This window comes from Phalaenopsis equestris, unplaced genomic scaffold (assembly GCF_001263595.1).
Source record: "Phalaenopsis equestris unplaced genomic scaffold, ASM126359v1 Scaffold000491, whole genome shotgun sequence".
Taxonomy (NCBI): domain Eukaryota; kingdom Viridiplantae; phylum Streptophyta; class Magnoliopsida; order Asparagales; family Orchidaceae; genus Phalaenopsis; species Phalaenopsis equestris.
In genome coordinates this window covers 144,380-171,559 of record NW_018164931.1, presented here as the reverse complement: position 1 = coordinate 171,559, position 27,180 = coordinate 144,380, and the positions used below count along the sequence as shown (strand labels likewise).

Below are 27,180 nucleotides of genomic sequence, written 5' to 3'. Positions count from 1 at the left end.
CTCGTCTCGCCTCTCCTCTGGAGGATCTGAGGCCATTTCTCCTCCTTTCTCTCTCTGTTTGACACAAGTTCTACTCCTTTTCTTTCTCTATCCGACACTACTTCACAGTAAGAAGAACTAAAGTGCCAAATTTTGATGCGATCGAGCTGCTCATCTCGAATATTCTCCTTTTTTTTTTCCAAAGCCCTAATTCGCACAATTTTCCGCCCTTACCTGCCGGCTTGATTTGCATCAGCAGCCATGGACATACGCTTCCCTTACTCACCGGCGGAGGTTGCCAAGGTGCGATGCGTACAGTTCGGCATCCTCAGCCCTGATGAAATTGTAACACCTCGAACCTTTTTTTTTATCTTCTTTTTCTCCATGTTTTTAATAGTTTGATTTGGGGGTTTGAGTTGTGATAAGTGTGGTGGGGTTGTGGTTGTAGCGGCAAATGTCAGTTGCACAGATCGAGCATGGGGAGACTATGGAGAGAGGCAAGCCGAAGCCTGGCGGGCTCAGTGATCCGCGGCTGGGAACCATTGACCGGAAGATGAAGTGTGAAACTTGCATGGCCAACATGGCAGAGTGCTCTGGCCATTTCGGTCACCTTGAGCTTGCCAAGCCTATGTTCCATATCGGCTTTCTGAAGACTGTGCTTGCTATCATGAGATGTGTTTGCTTCAATTGCTCCAAGATCCTTGCGGATGAGGTTTCATATCTCTCCAGCTTCTTCTTTTTTGTTTTGCTTAGTGATCGATCTGTTCATGGTGGAGCTGTAATTACTTTCTTTTGATGTTGAAGTGGTCCATAAAGTTGAACAAGTTGCAAGAGTTTGATCACTTTAAAATTCAACACACTGGATTTGCATAGAAGTTAAGAAACTAGAAACAAAGGGCTTTCTTTTGTTTGATTCCAGTTTAACCTGATGGTTGTATTTTGTATTTTAACATGTTCGTTATGCAGTTATTGCTTTTTTAACTGGTAATGATTTGTGATTGCCTGCCAATGAGAACTTTTGATAATCCAAACTGAACTGTGTGTTTATGAAACTGAGAAGCAGTTCTTGTTAGTCTATATCTTGGGAGATGGCCGACGACAAATGAAGCCAAGTAAAGATGTTTGACCAGCTTTAATGGTTAAAAATTGTCTGAAATTAGCAGTTTTAGTGGGTTATATAGTGGAAAGAAATGATAATAGTTTGAGCATAGGAAAGGTGGGGTTCTCAATCAAGTTAATATCTATATCAATGCATGCTCGTACTTCTCGTAAGGGAATTTTGTGATCTTAACCATCACTCTGCAGAAATACAAATTATTATTTCCTGTAAATTAATTTTTTTGATGGTTGAAACTCTTGAATTTGGGCTGCTAATAAGGCTAATCAAGCTGATTCTACTTATTCAAATATCTTTATATTGTTATTGAGTTTAAGGTGAGCTTGAACATGAGTGGGAATATAAAATCTTATTTATTTATATTGAGATTGAGTTGTAATTGAGTTTATCTAATTGTATATTCGTAGCTGATAGTTTAAAAATTATGCTTATTGCTAGGCATAGAAGGATTTTTTAGTTTTAATTAAAATTAACATAATTAACTAAGATTTATTTATGTTGTTTAGTGATGTTATAATATTTTCTAAAAAAATAGTCTATATATTTAGTTAGTTGTTTGCATCATTTTTATATTTCAAATAATAAACAAATTTTAAGGTATATATGACAAGGAAACATAGATACAAGAGCATATAATAAATCATTAAATAAGTAATTAAATCATGATTAAATGAGCATCTAGTCGAGTTCTTAGCGAGCTACTTGCTGAACGAAAACTGAGCATATTTACTAATATAGATGAACAAGCTGATCATTGTAATGTAAACAAGTTTCATGTGAATGGGTATCGAGTTATGTAAACGAGTTTCATATGAATGGGTATCGAGTTATTTATCAAGTACTAATTGCCCACATTCATTTAGTGATTACTCCCCATCTAGGGGATCTAGGCTACTTTTGGTATAGCTGGAAATTTTCATCTTACATAGAAATGTGAGTTTCTCTGTAATGTTCATATGCTCATAGATTCACACAGAAAGTGTTTGTGCAAAATGACGCATCTTTAAACATATTTATCATACAAACCAAGTTTCATTCCAAATTTTAAGCATAGAATAAGCTGAGTCTGAACCAAACTAAGCTCTACTTGCTTCAAATCGTAATTTTCAAGCCAGGATGCTGTTGTGGGATGCTTGCCCGCCTTTGATGTTCTAATTGTTATAAAAAGAAGTTTCTTCTGAAACAATCGGGCAAATTTCTCTCTTTTTTCTTGCCTTTAGATCTTTCTATTTTCCATTAAAATTGGCTTTCATTTTATTTATTATTATTATTTTTTTGTGTAAGCAGATGCTTCTTGCAGAGTGTCTTTCACTTATGATGCTGCTATAGGAATGATGTTGATAGGCTTTTTAATTTGACAAGGATGAGCCTTGTTTCTGAATTTAAATTTTGCGAACTACATCAGTGTTTAGAACTGCTTTTCCTGGAATCTTTTCTTCCTATAACAAGTCATTCAACTTCCATGATTTTATGGTCTTTTGACTACTATTGAGATTTTTTCGGCATGTATTTCAGTCTTAAAAACTGGTTAAACATTTTTATTAATGGAGAAACGTGTCAAAATAGCCGCGGGTCTCTTTATAAGGTCATTTTAGTTGACACTTTCTTCAATATGGTTTGAAATGGTCCCTAGTTATGGTTTGAAATAGGCCCCCACTGAAGACTATTTCGACACCAATTTAAAGGGTATGGAGACTAATTTAACACTTTTATAAACGCTGAGACTTAAATGGCTTCCAGGAAAACAACCAGGGGGCTTTTTTTGGCACTTTATTCATTATTAATGTTTGCTGTGCTTTTTATGGTTTTCTATTTTTGATCTTTCTCTTGGCATTTTTTTTCATGCTTGATCGCCTTCTATTCACAAGCATTGCATCTTTTCAGGAAGATGCTTTTTTTGGCACTTTATTCATTATTGATGTTTATTTTGCTTTTTATGGTTTTCTTTTTTTGATCTTTCTCTTAGCATTTTTTTTCATGCTTGATTGTCTTCTATTCACAAGCATTGCATCTTTTCAGGAAGATGCACGATTCAAGCAAGCTTTAAAGATCAGAAATCCAAAGAACAGGTTAAAAAGAATTTATGATGCCTGTAAAAGCAAGAAGAAATGTGCAGGTGGTGATGATATTGATCTTCAAAGTCAGCAAGATTCTGAAGAACCCGTTAAGAAAAGCCGAGGCGGATGCGGTGCTCAGCAACCTAACATTACTATTGATGGCATGAAAATGGTGGCTGAATATAAAGCTCCGAAGAAGAAATCAGATGACCAAGAACAGCTTCCGGAACCTGTTGAAAGAAAACAAGTTCTTTCTGCAGAGAGGGTAGCGATTGTTTGAATTTCGGAAGATTTACATGCATATGCCTTAATTCTTATTTGAAAAAAGTGATGAATGTTGGGAAGAAATTTATTAATGTAAATTAAAAATTATAATTTCGCACGACAAATAAAAAATTTTATTTATGCAAACCACATAAACTTTGAATAATTACATAAAAGATGAAAATACCCTTCAATTCAACCCTTCAATTCATGCTGGCCGCCATTAAATTGGATGAAAAATATGATTTGGGGTCAATTTGGAGTAACTTCTGGCCACCATTAAATTGACTGAAAAATATGATTTGGGGTCAATTTGGAGTAACTTTTAATAGACAGTGAGTAAATTGGAGCTTTCTAAAACTCTGAGACTAAATTGGACACTTTTTATTAGTTAAGGGACTATGTTGGACTTTTAGTCCTTGAAAATGTGTATTTGACTTATCAGAAGTTAAAATAGTAGTATTTTTTATGTGATATGAATAATTTGTGGGGTATAATGTGAAGAGTGAAGTTTAGGTGTTAGATATGTAAATACATAAGAATTGGGTGGTATGTGTGTAAATGCCCATTAAATTTTTGTTCACATCTTCATGTTTTCAACCTCCTTTTTCATTATTTTCGCATAATCTTAAACTCGCTCCAAACTGAATGGTTTCAGGTTCTTAGTGTTCTGAAGAGGATAAGCGATGAGGATTGTCAGCTGCTCGGCTTGAATCCAAAGTATGCTCGTCCTGATTGGATGATATTACAGGTCCTACCAATTCCTCCTCCTCCTGTGAGGCCATCTGTGATGATGGACACCTCTTCCAGAAGTGAGGTGGGTTCATATTTGTACGACTCTTTTGTTGTATCCATCTCACTTCTTATCATGGCTTGCTAATTGGAAGTCTTTTCAAACTTTCAAGAAAAGAGGTAATTAATTAGTGACTTGAACTGTGTATCCAAATTTTTTTTCTCACTGCTAAACTCTTGATAATTATTTCTAGCTCTTTGCAATAAGAACTTGTAATATATATTCAAAATGTTCTGCAAGCTCTAATTTTTCTTTTCCTTAATGTTGCATAGAATCCTTGTTCTTGTTTTGTAAGAGGTTTGCCTATCTCTTCAGACTAAGAAACTTCTTAGCAATTTTAATTGTGATCACTTTTAATGTATTGACGATTTTACTTCTATATATGGACAGGATGATTTGACTCATCAGCTTGCAATGATAATAAGACATAATGAGAATTTAAGGCGACAAGAAAGGAATGGAGCTCCTGCTCACATCATAACAGAGTTTGCTCAGTTACTGCAGTTTCATATTGCAACATACTTTGATAATGAGCTTCCTGGTCAGCCAAGGGTATGAGAATTTTTCGTGATCTTTGTTTTCATATTTCATGTTAATATGGATCTTTGTCTGTAACTTGTTATTCCTTTTCTTGCAATCGCAGGCCACCCAGCGTTCAGGACGACCGATTAAATCAATTTGCAGCAGACTGAAGGCGAAAGAAGGTAGAATCAGAGGTAATTTAATGGGAAAGCGAGTTGATTTTTCAGCACGGACAGTCATAACACCTGATCCAACAATTAATATTGATGAGTTGGGAGTTCCATGGAGCATAGCTTTGAATCTAACTTACCCAGAAACTGTAACTCCATATAACATTGAGAGGTAGCAAAATTTGTAATTCAAAAGACGTTCCTTTTTGCCTGACTTGTATGTTTGTGTTTTGATCAATAAATTTTTATCAGGCTGAAGGAGTTAGTTGAGTATGGGCCTCATCCTCCTCCTGGTAAGACAGGCGCGAAGTATATTATCAGGGAAGATGGCCAGAGACTTGACCTTCGATATTTGAAGAAAAGCAGCGACCACCACCTTGAGCTTGGATACAAGGTAAGCTTTGTAATATCACCTTCTGCAAGCTTTACAGAAGCTGACATTTTTCTAAACTTTTGGCAGGTGGAGCGGCATTTGCAAGATGGGGACTTTGTGCTTTTTAACCGGCAGCCTAGTCTCCACAAAATGTCCATCATGGGTCACCGGATCAAAATCATGCCTTATTCAACTTTTCGCCTGAATTTATCAGTGACCTCTCCATACAATGCTGATTTTGATGGAGATGAGATGAACATGCATGTTCCCCAGTCATTTGAAACTAGAGCAGAGGTTCTGGAGCTTATGATGGTGCCTAAATGTATTGTTTCTCCTCAGTCGAATCGGCCTGTTATGGGCATTGTCCAGGATACTTTGTTAGGATGTCGGAAGATCACCAAAAGAGACACATTTATAGAAAAGGTGTTTGCCTTCTCCCCCTTTGATTTAATTTTTCTTATTTAGTGTTTTACTGAACCATTTCATGGATCTAATTGTGGGCTGGCAGGATGTGTTCATGAATATTTTGATGTGGTGGGAGGACTTCGATGGAAAAATTCCCGCTCCTGCAATTTTAAAGCCAAGGCCTCTCTGGACGGGAAAACAAGTGTTTAATCTGATCATACCCAAGCAGATTAACTTGGTGAGGTTTTCAGCGTGGCATGCCGAATCAGAAACAGGATTTATTACACCAGGAGATACACAAGTTCGCATCGAAAAAGGAGAGCTTTTGTCGGGAACTCTCTGCAAGAAGACCATGGGGACATCTACTGGGAGTCTGATTCATGTTATCTGGTATGTTTATGCATCCCAACAATTTATTTGGTTGCTTTTTTGAATGTGTAATACTGTATCCTAATGCGCTTATATATGTTCAGGGAGGAGGTTGGCCCGGATTCAGCGCGAAAGTTTTTGGGACACACTCAGTGGCTCGTTAATTATTGGCTTTTACAGAATGGATTTAGTATTGGAATTGGTGATACAATTGCTGATGTTGCTACAATGGAGAAGATTAATGAAACAATATCGAAGGCTAAAAATGATGTTAAAGTGCTTATCAAGGAGGCTCAGGATAAAGTTTTAGAAGCTGAGCCAGGACGAACCATGATGGAGTCTTTCGAAAATAGAGTGAATCAGGTATTACTTTCTCGCCTTACCGTGCTCGAAAATTAGCATTCAGTGAGGCTTGTTTTTTACTTGCTCTTTTCCTTCCCAGGTGTTGAACAAGGCACGTGATGATGCTGGAAACAGCGCCCAAAAAAGTCTTTCAGAGAGTAATAATCTGAAAGCAATGGTTACAGCTGGATCAAAGGGCAGCTTTATTAATATTTCACAGATGACTGCCTGTGTGGGGCAGCAGAATGTGGAGGGCAAACGAATACCATATGGTTTCATCGGTCGAACATTACCTCACTTCACAAAAAATGATTATGGTCCTGAAAGTCGTGGTTTTGTGGAGAACTCTTACCTCCGTGGTTTAACTCCGCAGGAGTTCTTTTTTCATGCTATGGGTGGTAGAGAAGGTCTGATTGACACGGCAGTGAAGACTTCTGAGACTGGTTATATCCAGCGCCGCCTAGTGAAAGCTATGGAGGATATAATGGTCAAATATGATGGTACTGTTAGAAATTCATTGGGTGATGTTATCCAGTTCCTGTATGGAGAAGATGGCATGGATGCTGTTTGGATTGAATCACAGAAGTTGGATTCGCTAAAGATGAAAAAAGCAGAGTTTGATAAAGTCTATAGGTACGAGATTGATGATAACAACTGGAGCCCGAGCTATATGTTGCCTGAACATGTCGAGGATCTGAAAACCATTCCGGAGTTCAAAAATGTTTTCGATGCAGAGGTCCAAAAACTGGTGGTTGATAGGTATCAGCTGGGCACGGAGATTACTACTACTGGAGATAACTCATGGCCAATGCCAGTGAATTTGAAAAGACTCATTTGGAATGCACAAAAGACATTCAAAGTTGATTTGCGACGGCCTTCTGATATGCATCCGATGGAGATTGTGGAGGCTGTTGATAAGCTTCAGGAAAGACTTAAAGTTGTTCCTGGAGATGATTTTCTGAGCATGGAAGCCCAGAAAAATGCCACTTTGTTTTTCAATATCTTGCTACGGAGCACTTTCGCAAGCAAACGGGTATTGAAAGAGTTTCGGCTTACGCGTGAAGCCTTTGAATGGGTCATTGGTGAAATAGAATCACGTTTTCTACAGTCGCTCGTCGCGCCTGGCGAAATGATTGGGTGTGTGGCCGCTCAATCCATTGGAGAACCAGCTACCCAGATGACGCTGAATACGTTCCACTATGCTGGTGTTAGTGCCAAGAATGTCACCCTTGGTGTGCCGAGGTTGAGGGAGATCATAAATGTTGCTAAGAAAATCAAGACACCTTCACTCTCCGTTTATTTAAAACCGGAGATAAACAAGCTCAAAGAATTAGCAAAGAATGTACAGTGTGCCTTGGAGTATACTACCTTGCGAAGTGTAACTCACGCAACAGAAGTATGGTATGATCCTGATCCAATGAGCACAATCATTGAAGAGGATGCTGAGTTTGTGAGGTCATATTATGAAATGCCTGATGAAGAGGTTGCCCCCGAAAAGATTTCTCCTTGGCTGCTTCGTATTGAGCTCAACCGAGAGATGATGGTCGACAAGAAATTGAGCATGGCGGACATTGCGGAGAAGATCAACCACGAATTTGATGATGATTTAACATGCATTTTCAATGATGATAATGCTGAGAAACTCATTCTTCGGATACGTATCATGAATGATGAAGCCCCTAAAGGAGAATTGCAGGACGACACTGCTGAAGATGATGTCTTTCTCAAGAAGATTGAGAGCAACATGTTGACTGAGATGGCTCTTCGAGGCATTCCAGACATAAACAAAGTTTTCATTAAATCTGGAAAGATAAACAAATTTGATGAGAATGAAGGATTCAAACCTGATACTGAGTGGATGCTTGACACAGAAGGTGTTAATTTGTTGGCCGTTATGTGCCATGAAGATGTTGATGCATCTATTTGATGAGAATGAAGGATTCAAACCTGATAATGAGTGGATGCTTGACACAGAAGGTGTTAATCTCTTGGCCGTTATGTGCCATGAAGATGTTGATGCATCTAGGACTACAAGCAATCACTTGATAGAAGTTATTGAAGTTCTCGGGATTGAAGCTGTCCGTCGTGCCCTTCTGGATGAGCTACGCGTCGTTATATCTTTCGATGGATCCTATGTTAACTACCGGCATTTGGCCATTCTCTGTGACACGATGACTTACCGAGGTCACTTGATGGCTATTACTCGGCATGGCATAAATCGTAATGATACCGGACCGATGATGAGGTGCTCATTTGAGGAAACTGTTGATATTCTACTCGATGCTGCAGTTTTTGCAGAATCTGACAATCTACGTGGTGTAACTGAGAACATTATGCTCGGCCAGCTCGCACCGATTGGCACTGGAGGTTGTGCATTATATCTAAACGACCAGATGCTTCAGCAAGCTATTGAACTCCAGCTTCCTAGTTACATGGAGGGTCTTGACTTTGGAATGACCCCTGCCCGTTCGCCGATCTCCGGGACCCCTTATCACGAAGGAATGATGTCGCCGAGCTATCTTCTCAGTCCAAATATACGTTCATCGCCTATCACCGATGCTCAGTTTTCACCTTACGTTGGCGGGATGGCCTTCTCTCCTAGTTCGACACCAGGCTATAGTCCATCCTCTCCAGTCTATAGTCCATCATCACCAGGATACAGTCCCACTTCTCCTGGATACAGCCCCACTTCTCCTGGATACAGCCCAACCTCTCCTGGATACAGTCCCACTTCTCCAACATACAGCCCTAGCTCTCCAGGATACAGTCCAACCAGTCCTGCTTATTCTCCCACCAGTCCATCTTACTCTCCTACTTCGCCTAGCTATAGCCCGACATCACCGAGCTATAGTCCTACCTCACCCACGTACAGCCCGACTTCTCCGACCTACAGTCCCACATCACCAAGCTACAGCCCCACTTCTCCTGCTTACAGTCCTACTTCACCGGTTTACAGCCCAACTTCGCCGTCTTATAGTCCAACCTCACCTTCTTACAGCCCAACTTCACCCTCGTACAGTCCAACTTCGCCCTCATACAGCCCCACGTCACCTGCCTACAGCCCGACATCTCCGGGTTACAGCCCGACTTCTCCAAGTTATAGTCCCACATCCCCCAGTTACAGCCCAACTTCTCCAAGCTATAATCCTTCAGCAAAATACAGTCCTTCTCTAGCATATTCTCCTACCTCCCCAAGATTGTCCCCTTCCAGTCCATACAGCCATTCATCTCCAAAATACAGGTAAAAGTTGTTTCTTTGCAAACTCAACCTCTCTTATTTGAAAACAAAACATTTTTTTTTTTAGAATTAATTTCTAATATTACACTCACGCAGCCCGACTTCACCGTCATATTCTCCTACGTCGCCTACGTACACACCACCGAGTCCTACGTACAGTCCAACCAGGTAAATCTTTACTTCATTTATCTAAAATGATCACACTTTAGACAAAATTGAATTCTAAATTTCTATTTTTGAATCATTTGCAGCCCATATAATTCTAGCATGAGCCCTGATTACAGTCCAAGCTCTCCACAATTCAGGTATATTTTACATACCTAACCCACAAATCTTATGTTTTTACATACCTAAAAAACATTCATATTTATTACATGCATATCACTCAAATCTTTGCGATCAACATCAAAAAATCAAATACAACCTTTTATGCAAAGGTTTATGACACCTAGGTGTTGTAAGTGTAAATATCAAACTTTAGAATATTAGGGGTATGTATGTAAATTTGTCTAATTTGTATTATTGTTCTGTCAAAAAATCATTTTGCAGTCCAAGTGCTGGCTATTCCCCCACTGCTCCAGGCTATTCTCCCTCCTCAACAAGCCAATATACTCCTCAGACGAGCAACAAAGATGAGAGCAGCACTCGTTGAAATCTCTCATATATTGTTAGAGAACAAATGATGAGGGTGTTTTATGCTAATTTGTGCACTTTTGTTAATTTTGTGCTTCATATTTGCATGAAGTCCGAATGACTGAGAGGGAACAAGGTTGGCTATGAAACAGTTTTTTTTTTTTTTGTAATTTGTATATTTTCTGGGGGGAGAATGGTAAAAAAAATAATGGACTGTTAAGTTGGTTTTCGGACCTCATATAGAACTTATATTTAATATAATGTTGATCTTATCTTAGCCAATTTTATTTTTTTCCTGTTGATTTTTAGGAAGATTTACATGCATACCACTCAATTCTCACATATTTACACATGCAAAGCCTAATTTTCAATTCTTACATGTATGCATGAACACTCTTATTTCACTTTTTGAAAGTTAAGTTGGCAGAAATGTAAAATTCAAATTTTAGTTGTTAGATATGTAAATACATCTGAATTGGGTGTTTATGTAAATTGATTTGTCATCTATCTGTATAACATCTGTAAATATAGATTGTAAGGGAATGCAAAGAGCTATTTAAGGTCTTAAAGTTGATATATTTGTTGATTACAACCTGAAAAACGTGCCGAAAATCTCTTAATTTAAGCCTAAAAATAGTTGATAATAATAATAATAAAAAAAAAGGTGTGCATTCAAGCCATCCAATTCCTGTGTACTTACATATTTTTTACATTTATGCCACAAATTTTTCATGCACTAATAAGATGGAGTTAATAATAATAATAATAAAAGGTCGTGTGCATTCAAGCCATCCAATTCCTGTGTATTTACATATCAAACATCTAAATTTTAATTTTTTATATTTATGCCACAAATTTTTCATGCACTAATAAGATGCCATATATATATATGTTAAAATTAAAATATAGGTGTGAGATAAATACATAGGATTTGAGTGATTTGTAAATGTTTCAAAAAAATAAGAATATTATGTTTTAATTTAAGCTATTTGACATTTTCCAAAAAAAAAATAGGAAAAAAGGTGAAATTTTTATGATATTGATTTAATATTCTTTGATTTTTTAATATACTAACAATTCAAAACATTTTGAGATATCTTAAAAATAATTTAATTTATTTAAAAAAGAATAGTTAAATAATACATCCAACAATACATTTCTTTGATTTTTTAATATACTAACAATTCAAAATATTTTGAGATATCTTAAAAATAGTTTAATTTATTTTAAAAAGAATAGTTAAATAATACATCCAACAATACATTTATATATAAAATAAACCGCTGGTTTTCAAGGATTGTGAAATAAAATGAAGGAAGATTTACATGCATACCAATAAATTCTCATACATAGAGGCGGAGATTATTCTTGAGTTATTTTCAGGTTATTTCTGGGTTATTTTCAATAATTCCGAAATAACTTAAGAATAACCCAAAAATAAGACCACGAGTTATTTTTAGGTGATTTCATGATTATTGAAAATAATTCAGAAATAACCTGAAAATAATTCAGAAATAACCTGAAAATAACTCAAGAATAACTTAAGCGGACGTAGAGCTATGTCAGGTGCCCGGACAGAAAATGCGCGCCATCAAGCACCCATTGTGCCCCATTGAGCTTCAACCATACAAATGACAAGGAATTCCATAAATTCATGTTAAACAAATACCAGTGCTCACTTAACATTTTGTGTAAGAGTTCATTTTCTAGCTTCAAAAAATAAAACAAAATAAAATAAAATAAATAAAGGAATATTTACATGCAGACCACTCAATTCCTATGTATTTACATACCAACACCACTTCAATTTTTACATACATAACCCCTTACCTATGCATGAAAAAATGTGATTTTTACCCTTCAAGAGTTAACATAGTGGTATTAAAAAGTAAAGTTTAGGTGTCAGATATATAATTAGATAGGAATTGGGGGGGTATGCATGCAAATGCCCCTGAAAGATAAAGTAAATTGCATAACCAATTTAAACTGATGAGGAAAAGTAGGGAAAAATTAGACTGAAAAGGTAGGTCTGAGTACTATAGGATTTACAAAGTGAAATGTGCCCACATGTTTTTATCAAGAAAAAAAGGGTGGGGAAGGAAATTAAATTAAAAAAAAAAAAAGGGTTTCCTAGTAAATAATTCTTTATAGTCCCATCATCCTGATGTGAAAGTAAACCCTAAATTACATGAAGAGATTACAAAGAACAAAGGGATTTGATTCCTTTGTGATAACATGGTGACAGCAAATTCATCATAATAAATCAAAGCAGAAAGCTGGTGGGTTGAAGCAACAACCTTAGTAGTGTCGTATCAGGGGCCGGCGAGATCTGCTTGCGCGGCGCATGGTGCGAGAGAGTTGTGAGGAAGGGTGATTCCTCCCCCTCTCAATGAAAGTGATGGAAGCTTGGCCGAGCTAGCTCGGCTTATAAGATTAGAATCGAGGAATACGACCACCACCGTTATGTCGTCATGGAAATGCCGGCGAACTCCGCGATCGATCTTCTTAAGATCTGAGTACCTCATCTCTCTCTTCTTGGCTGCGGCTTGGAGTGCGGTTTTTATAAGCTTTTTGGCGCTTCCCTGCTTGAAAAATTAATGGTCAGTAGTTCTAAGTTCTAATCCCCTATAGAACAAAGTATTAAAAAGATTTCTGAAGCTTTGATGATTGGGTTTAAGTGAATAAGAAGGTATGGCGCAAAAACTTAGTCTGTATGAGTGAGAAAAGCCTGAAAATTCTTCACCCCAAAAGTGAAAATTTTGTCGATTTCTTTTGAGAATAATGTGCTCTAAGAAAACAAATGCATAGTAATTTCTCAAAACGTGAGTATAAGCTCAAATCCACATTCCTAAAGCTAGCGTGCATATCCATATGGGAGCGATCTCCATGGCACTTGGGAGGATCATTACACTACATTACCTTTATTGACAGCTGATTAAAAAGACATGAGTTTATTTTATTAAAAATAAATCTGACAAGTTTATCATTTTTTTATCATTTTTGTGGAAAATGAAACTAAAGCCAAAATGAAGTGCATACATAGTAATAACAATAGGGAATACAGCTTTGAATAATTAAAAAAAATGTTCTAAGTAGGACACATTCATTTTGATATGTCAATTTTGTGCCACATTCGATTTAGCTTATCAATGATAACCATTATTTATACATCCCGCACAAAAGATGAAGAGGATACTCATCTAAAGAGATCATGACACTAATAAACCAAAGAAAAATATGTGCACATTATTACTCTTAAATATAAGAAAAAACATTACTTGCTATAATGAATATTTAAACACAAATAAAACTGAAAATGCACATAAATAAGTCTCAGGAGAACAACTCACACTTCGAGGAGTGCTATTCACAATGTCTACTGCTTGTTGATTGCTAAGGTGTTCCCATAGCCCATCAGATGCAAAAATAAGAAACTGATCCGGTGGCTGAAGTGGATGTACAGAAATTGATGGCTCGGAACTAAGTATCGGTTTTTTGAAAGGCTCTCGGAGGCGAAATTTTGCATACAAGGGCTCACGATTATACTCTGCTTTCTTGAGATATATATCACCAATGGACCTGGATACCTGCAAAAAGAAATGAAATTAGATTTACTAAAGCCAAAAAACGGTTGTTAATACAATATCAGGAAGTCAAAGAATACACATGCCACGTTCACATATTATTGTAAACACAACCACACAAAAACAAGAGAGAGAAAGAGAGGGGATGTGAGCCAAAACACAGTGAAACAAAAATTTTCTAATTTATTTTGAAGATATGTTAGAAATATCATTTGTGGATTATTTTAGATAGGTATATAAATTGTTAATTTACCGAACCAAAACTTGGGAAACATCATCGCAGTAGTTCACTACATTGCATAACAGTTGTGGATCAATTCAAAAAGTGTTCTAACCGTATAACAAATCAACAAATTCAATCTAATAACAAATCAGCTTACTTCAATCGATAAAACTTCAATAATGAAGTTTTAATCTTAAGAGTTTGTTGGAGTGCAATTATGATGGTGGCCAAAAGTTTGTATGGATCTAAGATGTAGAAAGTTGACAGTATCCATGACATAAATATGAAAACGAGTATCAGATGAAAGCACTTATTATTTTGCTTTAAATATTAACAAAAAAAATATAAAACTAGGTATAACTGAGGGAGGTAAAAAAGTTGAATAGAACATTACAATAATAAAAATAAAAATCAATACAATGATCATAGTGGTTGAACCAGAGAATGCTTCCATTGAAGAGATTGCCAAGAAAAGTTTGGCAAAATTAAAATAAACAAGAGAAGACAGTGAATGCATCCATGGAAAAGATTTAAGAAATAAAAAATGCTTCCTCAATGTAAATAGTGCCATGGAACCATAGATCCTGGACTCAAATGCTTCTTTTCCCTCTACTTTACATAAAAGGCTCAAGTCTAACTATGTTGTAAGAAATATAAGAAAATTTATCTTGTTGAAGATGTTCCCATTTGCCTCTTAGTACTTAATAATCTTAAAACCAAACTGCTAATGAGACAATACAATAGATTTGAGTCTTGAAAAGGATTGTGATTTCCATTGGATAACTAAATGAAAAAAGATGCAACTTAATTTTTAGTAGACAGCCCTTGAAGGTTACCATGGGTACTTTGGTGATAGCGTAAGGCAACAAAAATGAAAAACTATATATGACCTCCAGCACTAGAATATTGCAAGTAACTACATACTTAAATGTTAACTCATATGCAGAGCACCTAAGATTGAGACATAAGTAAGAAAGGGATGGATTCTACTCTCAAAAGGTAAGCTTCGACAATTTTGTAATATTGATTGCTACGAGGACTGAAATTTTGTATAGGAAAGAAAAGGCAATTTTCAAGAACTATACAAAAAATGAAAAAACTCAACTCAATCGGTTGAGCTTTTAATAAAATGACATTTGGGAATAATCCTTGTGGTCATTTTACTATGTCATCATCATTAATAACTCCAAAAAATATGAATTCAGGCCAGAACAACAAAAAAAAACCTTTTTAATACTTTTAAAAGGTTAAAAAGGTGAAAAAACTTGGTAGAAAATCTACAGCAAGACAAGTGGCCAAAGAACAGCAAAAATGAGAAAAGCATGACGACAAGAAGCTCTAAAAATTTTATGTATAGCTAGTGGGATCCATCAAAACGACGGTATTTTTAAGAGTCAAATTAGATTATGGCACAGCTGAGACATAATCTTTGACACACAAGATGAGCAAGGGCTTTGACTTTGAAGCGAGGTAGACTTCGATAGGCAGACTCAGATCATAGTTTGATATCCCATGTTAGTGGTTCAATCATGCAATGAACAATGATATAGCTTTTATGTTTACCCTCATTACTGGTATCTTCTATGGTGGAATCATAACTTAGATTTTAGCATGCATGACTTTATAAATATGTTTATTGAAGTTTTTAATGATATTTGGATGCTTACCTTAAATCACTCCGAGTGGACTAGTTGGTTATATGGTTGAAAGCTAGGGGCATCATTTTCACCATTTGTTGATGGGTAATACATTTCAATAGATGATGGGTTAGTTTGGATCACTATTGTTGATCTCACTTCAACCATTATATTTTATTCAATTTATAGGTTGTTTTTTTTTTATATAATGATATATTTATGATACTTCGATGGAGTTCTTTGGTATCACTATAATCTGATAAAATTTTTGTTATTACCATGTCTAACTTGATGGGTTTGACTATTCAAAACCAAACTTTGGATAAAAGATACTGTTTTATTTTAAAATTTGTCATTTCTAAATAATTGCATGAAGTTTATTTAGTTTGGTTTCTTAGTTTATTAATGTGCCGTATCCTACTTTCTACCATTTTGTTGTATTGCTATGTCCATAGCGTTTCATGTTTGTATCATTGTGTCTATGTCTGTTTCAAAGAATAATAAGAAATAAATATTTACACATAAACAAGTTCAAGGAAAAATCTAAAAATGAAATGCAAGAAAGCAAGAAGGTGACTCCAAAGAAATGTCGAGCCACAATCAAAGTCAAGCATGCTTGTGATGTAGTTCAAAAGTTCTCAAAGAATATTTAAGCCTACTAATAAGATATTTACCTTACATTACTTATAAAAAATTGATACGGATTAACCCAAGTAATTTGAATAAGTAATGTAAATTTAAAAACTCTATCAATTGATATATGGAAAAAAGCAAAAAGATAGACTTCTTGTAGAGAATAATACTTGAATATTAATTATGACAAGAACACATTAAAACATAAAAGAGTATTTCAAGATAAAGAAGAGCTTAATAGCAATAAAAGATACAAACCAAAGATTGGATGCAAAAATTTTCAAAAATAACTTAATAACATTGCTAAGATTTTCTTTCCACTATAATTAAACTAAATGAACACTTTGTGCAAGTATTATAAAATTTAACAATTGCTTTAATAAATCATTTAGCAGTTTAATAGTCATTCTATTTTTTATTTGATAAAATATTTTAACCTTATTCAACTTTTGTTCAAACATCATAGGCCTTCTTGAATCATTATATAAAGAGAGCAATATTATATATAAATGTTTTTCATATTATTATACACAATCTCAAATATATCCAAAATAATTGTCAATTCAAAAGAATGTTAAAACTTTTTCATAATACATTTGTAGAAGCAATGTTATATAAGTAGCATTTATTATGCTTTGAAGAAATTAAAATTTCTTTATCTGAAAAAAATTAATTGTTTTGCAAGAAGTTAGGATAGAAAATGAAAGTATAAATTCATATGAATAATTAGTGATAATATAATTTTTTTTTCTCAAAAATTTGCAAAAATGGATGGAAAAACGATTCAAATTAGTATTTATAATTTAATATTTACAAAGATCGCATTATTTAATGAAAAGATAAATAAATGGTAATGATATTTGCAAGGCAAAATTTCAAGCACCTTTTTAGTACTAGTAACGAATAAAGAGCAGAAGCAGCACATACAAACAGCTTAATTTTAAATTTTTTTTTGTTTATTGAAATTTAAAAAACTAGTTATTCTTTTAGATAAGAAAAAAGATTACATAATGGTGACTAACATTTTTTCCTATATTATGATTTCTTTTTTTTTTCTTTTTTGAAGAAAGAAAATGAAATAATGGTAACTGCTATTTTTTTCCTATACAGCCTTTTTTGAAGAGAATAAACATTAGTAAAACTAATAAATTGAAAGAGTGACTGTGAAAGTAGTTTTGCATAGAGGACTGCCAAGAATCAAAGCACAATGCTCAAGACCAAATAAGTGGTACATTGAAGCTATCTCCGATTTCTTAAGATTGTGAAAGTGTTGCGCGAATTTATTATGTGAAAAGAACAAATCTACAACAAACATGTAAGCACTCCCTTAGTAAGCCACTTTAAACTCTCAAAAACTGAAACTAACAAGATAAAGATATGACCAAAACTACTTATGCATTAACAATTGAATCATTAATATAGGTTATGGTGTGCACACCTGATAAAGCACGTGTAATAAGGGTTAAGCAAGTAACAATTGGGACTTCTGTGAGAAAGATGCCAAATCTAGAAAAAGCGCCTTAAAAAAAAGGTGAAAAAGATGGTCCGAAAGAAAGAGAACTGTTAATATGGTATTAAAATTTAACCAGGAATAATATAACATTGTAGAGACTTCTTGACAATGATCTGAGTGGTGATCCGAATATATGTAAAAGTATACCATCGGTGATACTTCCATTAGTTGGGTATTGCAGTTGCAAAAGTAATATTTTCAACCATAAAAACATAAACTTGTTGCAACTACTAAACAATAACAACAACAACAAAGCCTTAATCGGCTACATGAATCCTTTTTCTCCATTGTGTCCTATATAGTGTCATATTTTCATTTAGTTCTAAAAAATTAAGATCATTTTTTATACAATAAGCCCAAGTCTTCCTAGGCCTACCTTTGCCTTTCTTAACAAAAGTCGAATATAGAACATCTACTCTCCTAATCGGATCATCAGATGGTCGACGCTTAATGTGACCAAACCATCTAAAACAACTTTCTCTAATTTAGCAAAATAGTTCTTGAAAGAGTTGGGAAATTCGCATGATAATAGTCTTCGTTTTCGTGATAATAAAAAATATCATCCACCCAAAAATGTAGAATTTCCCCAAAAGACAAAGTATATTCAACTTAAGTAACATTTTACCAAAAATTTGCAAGGTGTGCTACTATTGAATAAAATTAAAGGATCTTAGACCACATTGAAATGCTTACAAAAAATGCCTAAAGTTAATAATTTAGAGCATCTTACAGCCGCAATCAATTTTCAAAGGTGTTTGATAAAAGATGCCAAACAGATTTAACTTTACAAGGCAATATCTATCAACATTTTTATCTTTAATTGGAAATTTATTAATGTGGTAAAGCCTTCATTTTTGCTCTACATGATAGTATACTACTCAAAACAGGTGATGGTAATGATAAATACAAATATAAATAAATTATCCTACGTTTTGGGATAAAAATAAGTTCAATCATTTGTGAAAAGAATTGCTACTATAGATTAGATTCAAATCAATAGCTAATCAAAATTTTGATTTGATTTTTCACCACATCAATAGAATTAAAAAGAATTACAAAAAGAAACAAATAAAAAGTATGTAATATAAGAGGGAGGAAGCAGGCATGAGAGCGTTGTTACAGTCATGGTGGTTTCCTAGGAAAGCATGGTGATACCCAAAAAAGCATAGTTGTGCTAGAGGTAATTACGGTGATGCTTGAAAACATCTATTGTTGCGATAGGTAATATAGCTCGAGGTTTTTTATATCTACTACAAATACATTATTTTTTTGTCTGGTTCTTTAATGTTTTTCTCTCAACATTTATATAATTTGGTAAAGAAAATTAAGTTGGCATCCTTCTCAACTATAGTGGAACATTTTCTTTGTACAGTTGTGGAAATAAACCAAGTCAATTTAGCAAAAACATGCAACTTTTGTGACTTCTGAAACGAGTATTTTGCAGATTTATTATCTTTATTAATTTTCTCAAGGTTATTTTCCCCAAAGAAATAAAATAAAGCAAAAGAAACAGCTCCACTAAAATGCCAAACCATGCAAATTTGCTTCACAACATGAAGTCCTTTAAAATAGAAAGAAAGAGTGAGCACAAACACTTCAAAAACCCTTCTGTGACTATACCAGATACATGCACGCTTCTAGCACAATTAAAATCTTGCAATGGGTACTTTTCCCCAAACAAAATTAAAGCACATATAGGATATATAATGATGATGAGCTATATTTTCATCGACGAAGCACAAACAGGAAATAGGGCATATATACGTGTGTGTGTGTTTGTGCATGTGTTAACACACACAAACATGTTCAAATTTCATATATTAAGTAGAATTAAACTTATTCAGAGCAAGCCACCATTGTAAGACATAATCAACAGTCCTACACACGAGAAAACTAGGATATCATTAAGAAAAAAAATAATCAATTGGTTTAAGTATTTCCGTCGAGCAAATTCAATTCTTATAGCATTCTCTCTAACCATTTTTTTTTAACAAATTTGATGTGATGCCCCTAAATTCATCTGAAATATGTGGGTTCTAAAAATTCAAGAACACTCCCCAGACAACTCTTTGCATTTTGTTTTATTTTTGTTTTGAAAGAGCTTTTAATTAAAGCTAGTCATTGAGAACTTTCAGAAGGCAGATTGGATTGTAGTTAAGACATAACCCAGGATTTCACCCTCATTTAGCGAGGACTTTTTGATTTAAGGTTCTAGGTTTCCCATGGACGCAAACATTTATGGTTAATTACACCTCCCGATAACAGGAGAACACTTTCAATTAAGGCTAGTTATTAAGAATTAAGTATTCAACATATAACAACAACAGATTTAAGACTTTAAATTGCAAAAATTCACAACTTAAAGTTTAAAGCGGATGATGGAGGAATGAAAATGAAACCAAATCAAGATCCTATGGCTCCATCATTCCGAGACGTCGTGGCCCTTGATCTACTTAGTTAGAGGAGGTAGTCGACCCAACCTGACAAAAAGATTTTTGTCAACAGCCATGGGTTGTGTCGTCCAAAATATCCTTGTAAAAGTGGAGTGAATTTTTGTCTAAGAGAACAAATTTAAGTCGACCTTAACTAACATAATAATTTACGCCAATCAGTTGCACTTTTATGATTCACAACTTAAAGTATAAAAAGTCATTGGGGAACATACAGGTTGCGGCCATGACCGTAATATAATGATGTCATTTGGCGGCAACCACACGATCAGAGAACTCTAGTCGTAACTGCTATTTTATGGAGTCATTTGGCGGCAAAACCACGCCGACAGAGTACTTAGATTCACATCATTGCTGGCATGCAATTAATTTGATTGTGAATATATTGATACATTCAATATTGCATTCGTTTTTTGTGAGCTGAAGTTAATCAGGAATTTGTCACCCTCGACAAACTGTTGCAATTGAGGATAAATTTTGTTTTTAGCTTTTAGTAATTGAATTTTAACTTAAATATCAGTTGATTATTTAAAAAAAAAAATTAGCTTTAAAGAGTAACCCCTCCAATTGAAATCTTCGATCAAAACAGCCATCATTAGGGTATTAAATATTTTTAATTTTTTATATATAAAAGGGGTAATTAATTTTGTCAATTTAAGCTTTTTAAAGCATAAGTCCTGTCGACTCCTATCATTATAGGTAGGAGAATCAGATTAGTTGGGTTAATTTAAACTTGCTGACTCTTATTGCAAGATTTGGACATTTATTTCAAAACTACTAGACTCGTCAACTCCAGTCCTTACGAAGAGAATCGGACTAGTTGGGTTGATTTGGATTTGTAGACTCTTATTTTAAGATTTTGACATTTATTTCAAAATTACTAGACCCGCGAACTCCAATCCTTGCATGTAAGACGATCAGACTAGTTTGGTGAAACTTACAATCATGCCCTATAGACAAGACGCCCGATTAGCCGACGAAACATTCTCGAACCTTGTATAAAACATGTGGGCATTGGAAAAATATGTGTAAATGATTTATTTGTATAAAACATGTACAACTCAAGAGTATCTTAAGCAGTGTTCATCTAAGGATCTGTTTGACGCGGCTTAAAGATGCGTTCAGCGTTTTCGGAATGTCAGGGTGGCGTTTGAATAACGCGTTCGGGCCGGCGGTAAAAATAAGTGCGTAAGGGATTATGTTATTTTTCGTTGGATCGTCCGCCACTCTTAATAAGTTCCAACATCTTAACAATCTTAAACAACTTGATTACTGAAGAAATTGCAGTTTGCGGTTTAGCTAAACAGAGATGTTGGAGTTTATTTCCTTGCAGAGTTGCATTCGATATTTTGCAGTTGTAATTGTTGCAGGTTTGAGTACCAAATGAATCTGTTTTCGGTTCCTGTTATTTGTTAGAGTATGGAGGAATTTTTAGTGCTATGTATGATGCTTATTTAGTTGAGAGCATGTTGTAGTCAACTTCAATTAAGGTTCATAGCTATGTAAACTTACAGATTTGCTTAATAAAATTTTCGTGGATTGTCTTCTGTGAATGTAGGTCATTGACCGAACCACATAAACCTCTCGTTTACCTTTATTTATTTATTTATTTGTAAATTGCAATGTTGTGGAAAGTTGTCATTTCTTGAAATTGCATAGAATTACTTTATAAGTTGTGGAATTGATCTGGTTGAATTTGGACTATTTTTTTTACACATTTAGAAAGTAAATATTTTCTTTTATGTTTCATATAGTTTCAAAATATCTAAAGCGACTGAAGGGGGTCTGTCCACAATGTGGGATAAAGAAGTAACGAATATCTTTTGTGATTTATGTATTAAATAAATTGAACTGGGGAACAGACCAACCACGTATTTTAATAAGGAATGTTGGCAAAATATTGCTAAGAGGTTCAAAGAATTGATTAGAAAAGATTACGACAGACTTAAATTTAAAAACAAATGGACCAATTAAAGAAGGAATGAAAAATATGAAATGAGCTGAAACGTGGATCTACCGGATTGGGTTGGATCCCGTTAAACGAACTATCAATGCTCCAAATAAATGGTGGGCTGAAAGATTGGAGGTAATAAATACAAACTTATTTTGTTAATTCTAATATTTTTGGTTAATTCCTATACCCCTCTAATTTCATTCAATGTTGCAGGTCATGCCAACAGCCAAAAATATAGGCAGTGCGGAATTGAGCCAGAATTCGAGGAAAAACTGGACATGATGTTTAAGGGGGTTGTCACAACTGGAAAGCATGCATTCAACCCAAGTGAGTTGGGATTTGCAGGAATACCAGATCATTTGCCACCAAAACAGGGCATAGCTGATGAAGAAGGATATAATATTAACCAAAAAGAGATGGGAGAGTCCAGTTCAATGTTCAAAAGGCCTAGACTTAGCAGGAGGAAGAAAGAGAAGAATAGTTTCGTGAAAAGCTCATTTGAGGAACTAATTGCTGCTTTTTCAACTTCGCCTCCCCCAGACAGCACCATATGGGACTGCGTTGTCATTTTAGGTATTATTCCAAAAGTAGCTGCTGATATGCGCTTTCAGACAAAATGTGTCAAAAAACTTGAGGACCCTACTCGTAGGCAAATGTTCATGGTCATACGGCACGATCTGCGCATTGAATATTTACGTGATTTAATAAAAGAATAAGTCTGTTTTGTTAACCTGTCATTGAATGTATTTCATTTTATGTATTTCATGTTCTGATGCTTTGTACTTCTGAACAATTTATATCGTTTTTCTGCTGCTTTGTTCACTAGATGTACTTCAAACTACTGTTTTATTTTCCTACCGCTTTTCCATATATTATTTAATCTTAATGCATTTCTAATTTCAGGATGGATCCACTTCGAAAACGTCGTAAAAGAATGGCATGGGTCGCAGCTATAGCGATACTATTGTTGGAATATTACCGCTCCAGCACTAGACGGATACCATGAATGACGTCCTCATATGTTGGGGACAAATGGGTGAGTGAGATGCTTGTTGGACATCCGATAAAGTTCAACTGTATTTTCCAAATGACTGTGCCCATTTTTATGGATCTTCTACATGACTTATGTCGTAACCACGGCCTCTAAGGTTCTTCTAAAACGACGACGAGAGAGGTGTTGGTCATAACATTATACATTCTCTCGCAGAATAAATCAGTTAGATGAGCTATGGAGCGATTTCAACATTCATCATAAACAATTAGTCGATACTTCTCCAAAGGTATACAGACACTTGTGAGCTTAGCAGCGCAAAACATTAAGCCATCGGATCCATCGTTCGCAACTATTCCGGAACAAATTGCAAATGATCTTTGTTACATATCGTATTTCAAAGTAAGTTTTATTACTTTCTTACTTTAACTTCAACCTCGTCTTTTGATTGTTTTTTCTCAGGAGAAGTATGAGCTCTAGGATTTCAGGAACCACCCGAGTTGTGTTGTGTTACTGCGAACTACCGGTTCTCTTACGCCAGCTGCATAGCAGTGAGAGACAATTTTACGGCTGTCATAGGGGTGTTTCAGCAAAAAGCGGTTTCTTCCGTTGGACCGACACGCCGACATACTCCCATGGAGACAGTGATCGTGTTACAATGGTTTCCCAAGAGTACAGTGCCGCCGAAGAAAGACGACGTCTGAGTTTTAAATTAAACGTTTTAATATTTTTACTTATAATTGTAATTGTATTTCTTCTTATTTTATTTGTTTTGATACTCACGAAGTGATGAGCAATGTATTTTAATTTTTATAAATGAACTGTAATATTTTGAGACATCTGTTTTATCTATTATTTTTTATAAACAGTTCTGTTGCAAATTGCTTAACCAAACAGTAACAGAATAGTCATTTATTCAACAACAGCTCTCAGTAAGTTGTTCTGAATAGACTGCCTCAAACAGCAAGTCAGCTTCTTCTGATAATCTGCAGATTATCAGAATAATTTGTTCATCAGCAGATTATAAATAATCAACAGCTGCCCCAAACAGACCCTAAGTCTTGAGAGCAGACTCTCATTTCAAAATATTTCATTGGACTTAAGAAATAACCATGGACTTTATATAGATTTTGAAATCATTCAGAACTTGAGTATTTGCAAGAGCAAAAGAAACTGACAAAAAAATTTCCCAATGATATGGACTTTCAGAATTTTTCTCATTGCAATGTTACAACCACATTTACAAAAAAATTGCAACCACATCTAAAAAGGGCTTGCAAAGAAACTGACAAAAAAAATTGGGCTAATTGATGCTGCAATTAAAGCACATAATAGGTTTGTGTGTCATGCAGTAAGCACTCTTGTGGTATGGTTAAACCTAAAGCAAGCAATATCTTTAAGAAAGTAAATTTTTCACTAAAATTAACCCTGGCAATGTCATGCATATTTAAAGTTCGGCAAATTAACACCTGTGGGTCCTACTAAATAGCACAGTCAAGTTATAAACCATAACTATGAAAAATGAGTCATAACAATGCTCAACTAATAAACGAAGCCCCAGGCATACTAGCATTTTAATGCATGAATGCTTAAAATAAAACTTCTAAAAATTTATTATTTTAGCATGAATGAGTGCTCTATCTTTAAATTATCAAGTACCTATGTTGAAATCTTCAATCATCAAAGAAGAATTGTGGACTCTTCAAACGCCAGAAAAAAGCTCAGCTGATGAGAAACAACTGGGAAGTTTTAAGAAAAAGGTAAAGTGCAAAATAACCACTTAAGGTTGTTTCATAGACCATTGAAAAAAAAAATATGATTCAAAACATTCAATTGCCTGCCTAAACAGAAAGTAAAAGAGCATTATAAGCATCTTCAGAAACAACTGAGTGCATAACGCTTACTTTTCTAAAACTATATGGGGCCTTCAAGGAAATGATATTTGCCTCCTATAGAATTCATGGTAAAAATAGTTTCACTGCAAAATAATACCTGGATAAGGCCCTTAACACGCCAAACATTATGCTTAAGGACAACAATTTGGGAGTCCTCTGGGTGCAATGATTGTAGCTCTTGTCTAACAGACTCAATGCTTGCATTGTGCTCTGCGGACAACTGGACTGCCAAAACCTCTCCAGTTGCCTTGACTAACCTTCCCATAACAACACGGGAGTCTCCAACATTAGCAACATACAAAGTTCCGGCACAAATGATGCCCACAAGACAGCAAGATCCAACAGCAGCAATCTGAGGTTTGACAGGCCATTGTTTGGCAACAAAAGAGAGAAATCCTTCTTCTGTGGCTTGATATGCCTTACGAATCACCTCAGCTGACATTGACTGCTGCTCTGAAGCAAATCCTGAGAATTTATTCTATTAAGTCGGCCGTCTGAAGTAACTTCAAAATCAAGCTCAAATCATGAGACAATAATAGGCAGGCATGGCACAGGAATAGGTAGGCTTGGAACAGGTAAACTTGCATCGACAAAAGCATAATAACAGAATAAATATAGCATCAAATTCAAGCCAAATCCGAAAAAGGCAAGAAATAGCATTACAAAAATAAAGAAAACTAGGTAATTCAAGAAGATACTGCAATAATTGAATGACTTCTTTGACACTAGTACAGTTCAACAAGCAATCCCAACTACAGTACTACCTTCAATATTCATAACAAATTTAACCAAACTACGCATTAATAAATGCTGGAACAATACTCGGATTTTTTTTGTGAAAGGGACCAAAACAATGAAAGCAGGTAGAAAAATCATAAATTTATGAAATAGACCTCACTTTTCCTAGGAGAAAAAGGAAGTACTGAGTGAGACCCAAAAAATACAAACATAATAGAATTTTTCAGCTTCTAAACATACTCTTTAAATGTTGAAATAGATGATCAGTGATGTATCTTGAAGTCTCTGGACCGCCATGCCCATCATAAACACCCACAAAAGTTCCATAAGGACCAGAATCCAACAAAGACAATGGCCCAGACTCTATCTGGCTTTGGTCCTCCAGTAAGTTGTTGGCCTGGACCACGGCCATGGAGAATTCCCCATTCACATGCTGCCCAAAGTCCTTATACCATAGAAGCCCATCCTGCCTGCCAACCGCATCAGAACCAGCGTGAACAAAGCGGCAATCAGAAGATGGCCGCCAGCAGGCCCTCAGATAGTTCATCAACACAGTTAGCATCCCTCATCGCAACAAGGCACACGTCTCCGAGCCCTCAACATTTGTTCTCTCCGCAAACTAATGATAATAGAGGTGCGGAATGCAAAAGCCCCAGGGAATCTCCAACTTCTCTGGCATAGGTCAAATAATCCAAAACAGAATCAATAACATGAAAAAACAGCCATGAAAAATCAATCATCCCTTCCCGATCAACAATATTAGGAAAAAAAAATTTCTTATTCTAACCGTGAAATTAGACGTATAGACAGATCTTAGGGTTTTTTAAACAAAACACAATAGATCGGCATTTGCCGATTACCTGCTATCAATTCAAAGTAGTGACAAAAACCTCGAAACATCCTTCCGCCCCAACTTCAATCAGACGAATAAGAACCCCATATTAAAAGAAAACCCCCAAATGAAAAAAAAAGCCCTAAACAGCACATCAATCGGGAAACCGAAGTGCGTCCACCTCCTCACTCCACTAAAAACCCCACCTGCCCGTCAATTTCCATTCATTCAAGCAAAAAAAAAAAGAAGGAATCAGCATCAAAACAGAAACAAAATCCACAGAATCCACACTTGCCCTACTCGGGACATGAAGACCACAACTCTACTGCAGATCTCCCACCTATGAAAGAAAATCCGCCCTTACCAGAAAGCGGCGGCAGCGAGACAGTCAGATCCGGAGGAGAACGCTGTCGATTTGAACAATTGATCGAACCTCTTAGCTAACTCGCTCGGCCCCTCTCCCTCTCC

At 35.4% G+C, this 27,180-nt stretch overlaps 2 protein-coding genes across 4 annotated transcripts; one reads left to right on the top strand and one right to left on the bottom strand.

Annotated features, from left to right (window-relative positions):
• On the top strand, positions 1-10,530 carry LOC110028132 (DNA-directed RNA polymerase II subunit 1). Of its 2 annotated transcripts, none has more exons than XM_020729866.1 (15): positions 1-324; positions 428-691; positions 3,116-3,418; positions 4,076-4,234; positions 4,601-4,762; positions 4,854-5,074; positions 5,155-5,296; positions 5,363-5,698; positions 5,784-6,070; positions 6,154-6,412; positions 6,492-8,226; positions 8,330-9,632; positions 9,726-9,797; positions 9,881-9,934; positions 10,179-10,530. In XM_020729866.1, exons 1-15 carry the CDS (start codon positions 241-243, stop codon positions 10,279-10,281), a joined length of 5,484 nt encoding a protein of 1,827 aa, XP_020585525.1. In that variant the 5' UTR covers positions 1-240; the 3' UTR covers positions 10,282-10,530. The 2 variants fall into 2 exon arrangements, with proteins under 2 accessions (XP_020585525.1, XP_020585526.1); XM_020729867.1 differs by having other exon boundaries at positions 6,492-8,265; positions 8,369-9,632.
• A 1,762-nt stretch (positions 10,531-12,292) lies between these two features.
• On the bottom strand, positions 12,293-27,180 carry LOC110028134 (probable protein phosphatase 2C 60). Of its 2 annotated transcripts, none has more exons than XM_020729868.1 (5): positions 27,077-27,180; positions 26,121-26,552; positions 25,240-25,607; positions 13,613-13,849; positions 12,293-12,847 (listed from the first exon to the last, which is right to left on the bottom strand). In XM_020729868.1, exons 2-5 carry the CDS (start codon positions 26,440-26,442, stop codon positions 12,575-12,577), a joined length of 1,200 nt encoding a protein of 399 aa, XP_020585527.1. In that variant the 5' UTR covers positions 26,443-26,552; positions 27,077-27,180; the 3' UTR covers positions 12,293-12,574. The 2 variants fall into 2 exon arrangements, with proteins under 2 accessions (XP_020585527.1, XP_020585528.1); XM_020729869.1 differs by having other exon boundaries at positions 12,293-12,844.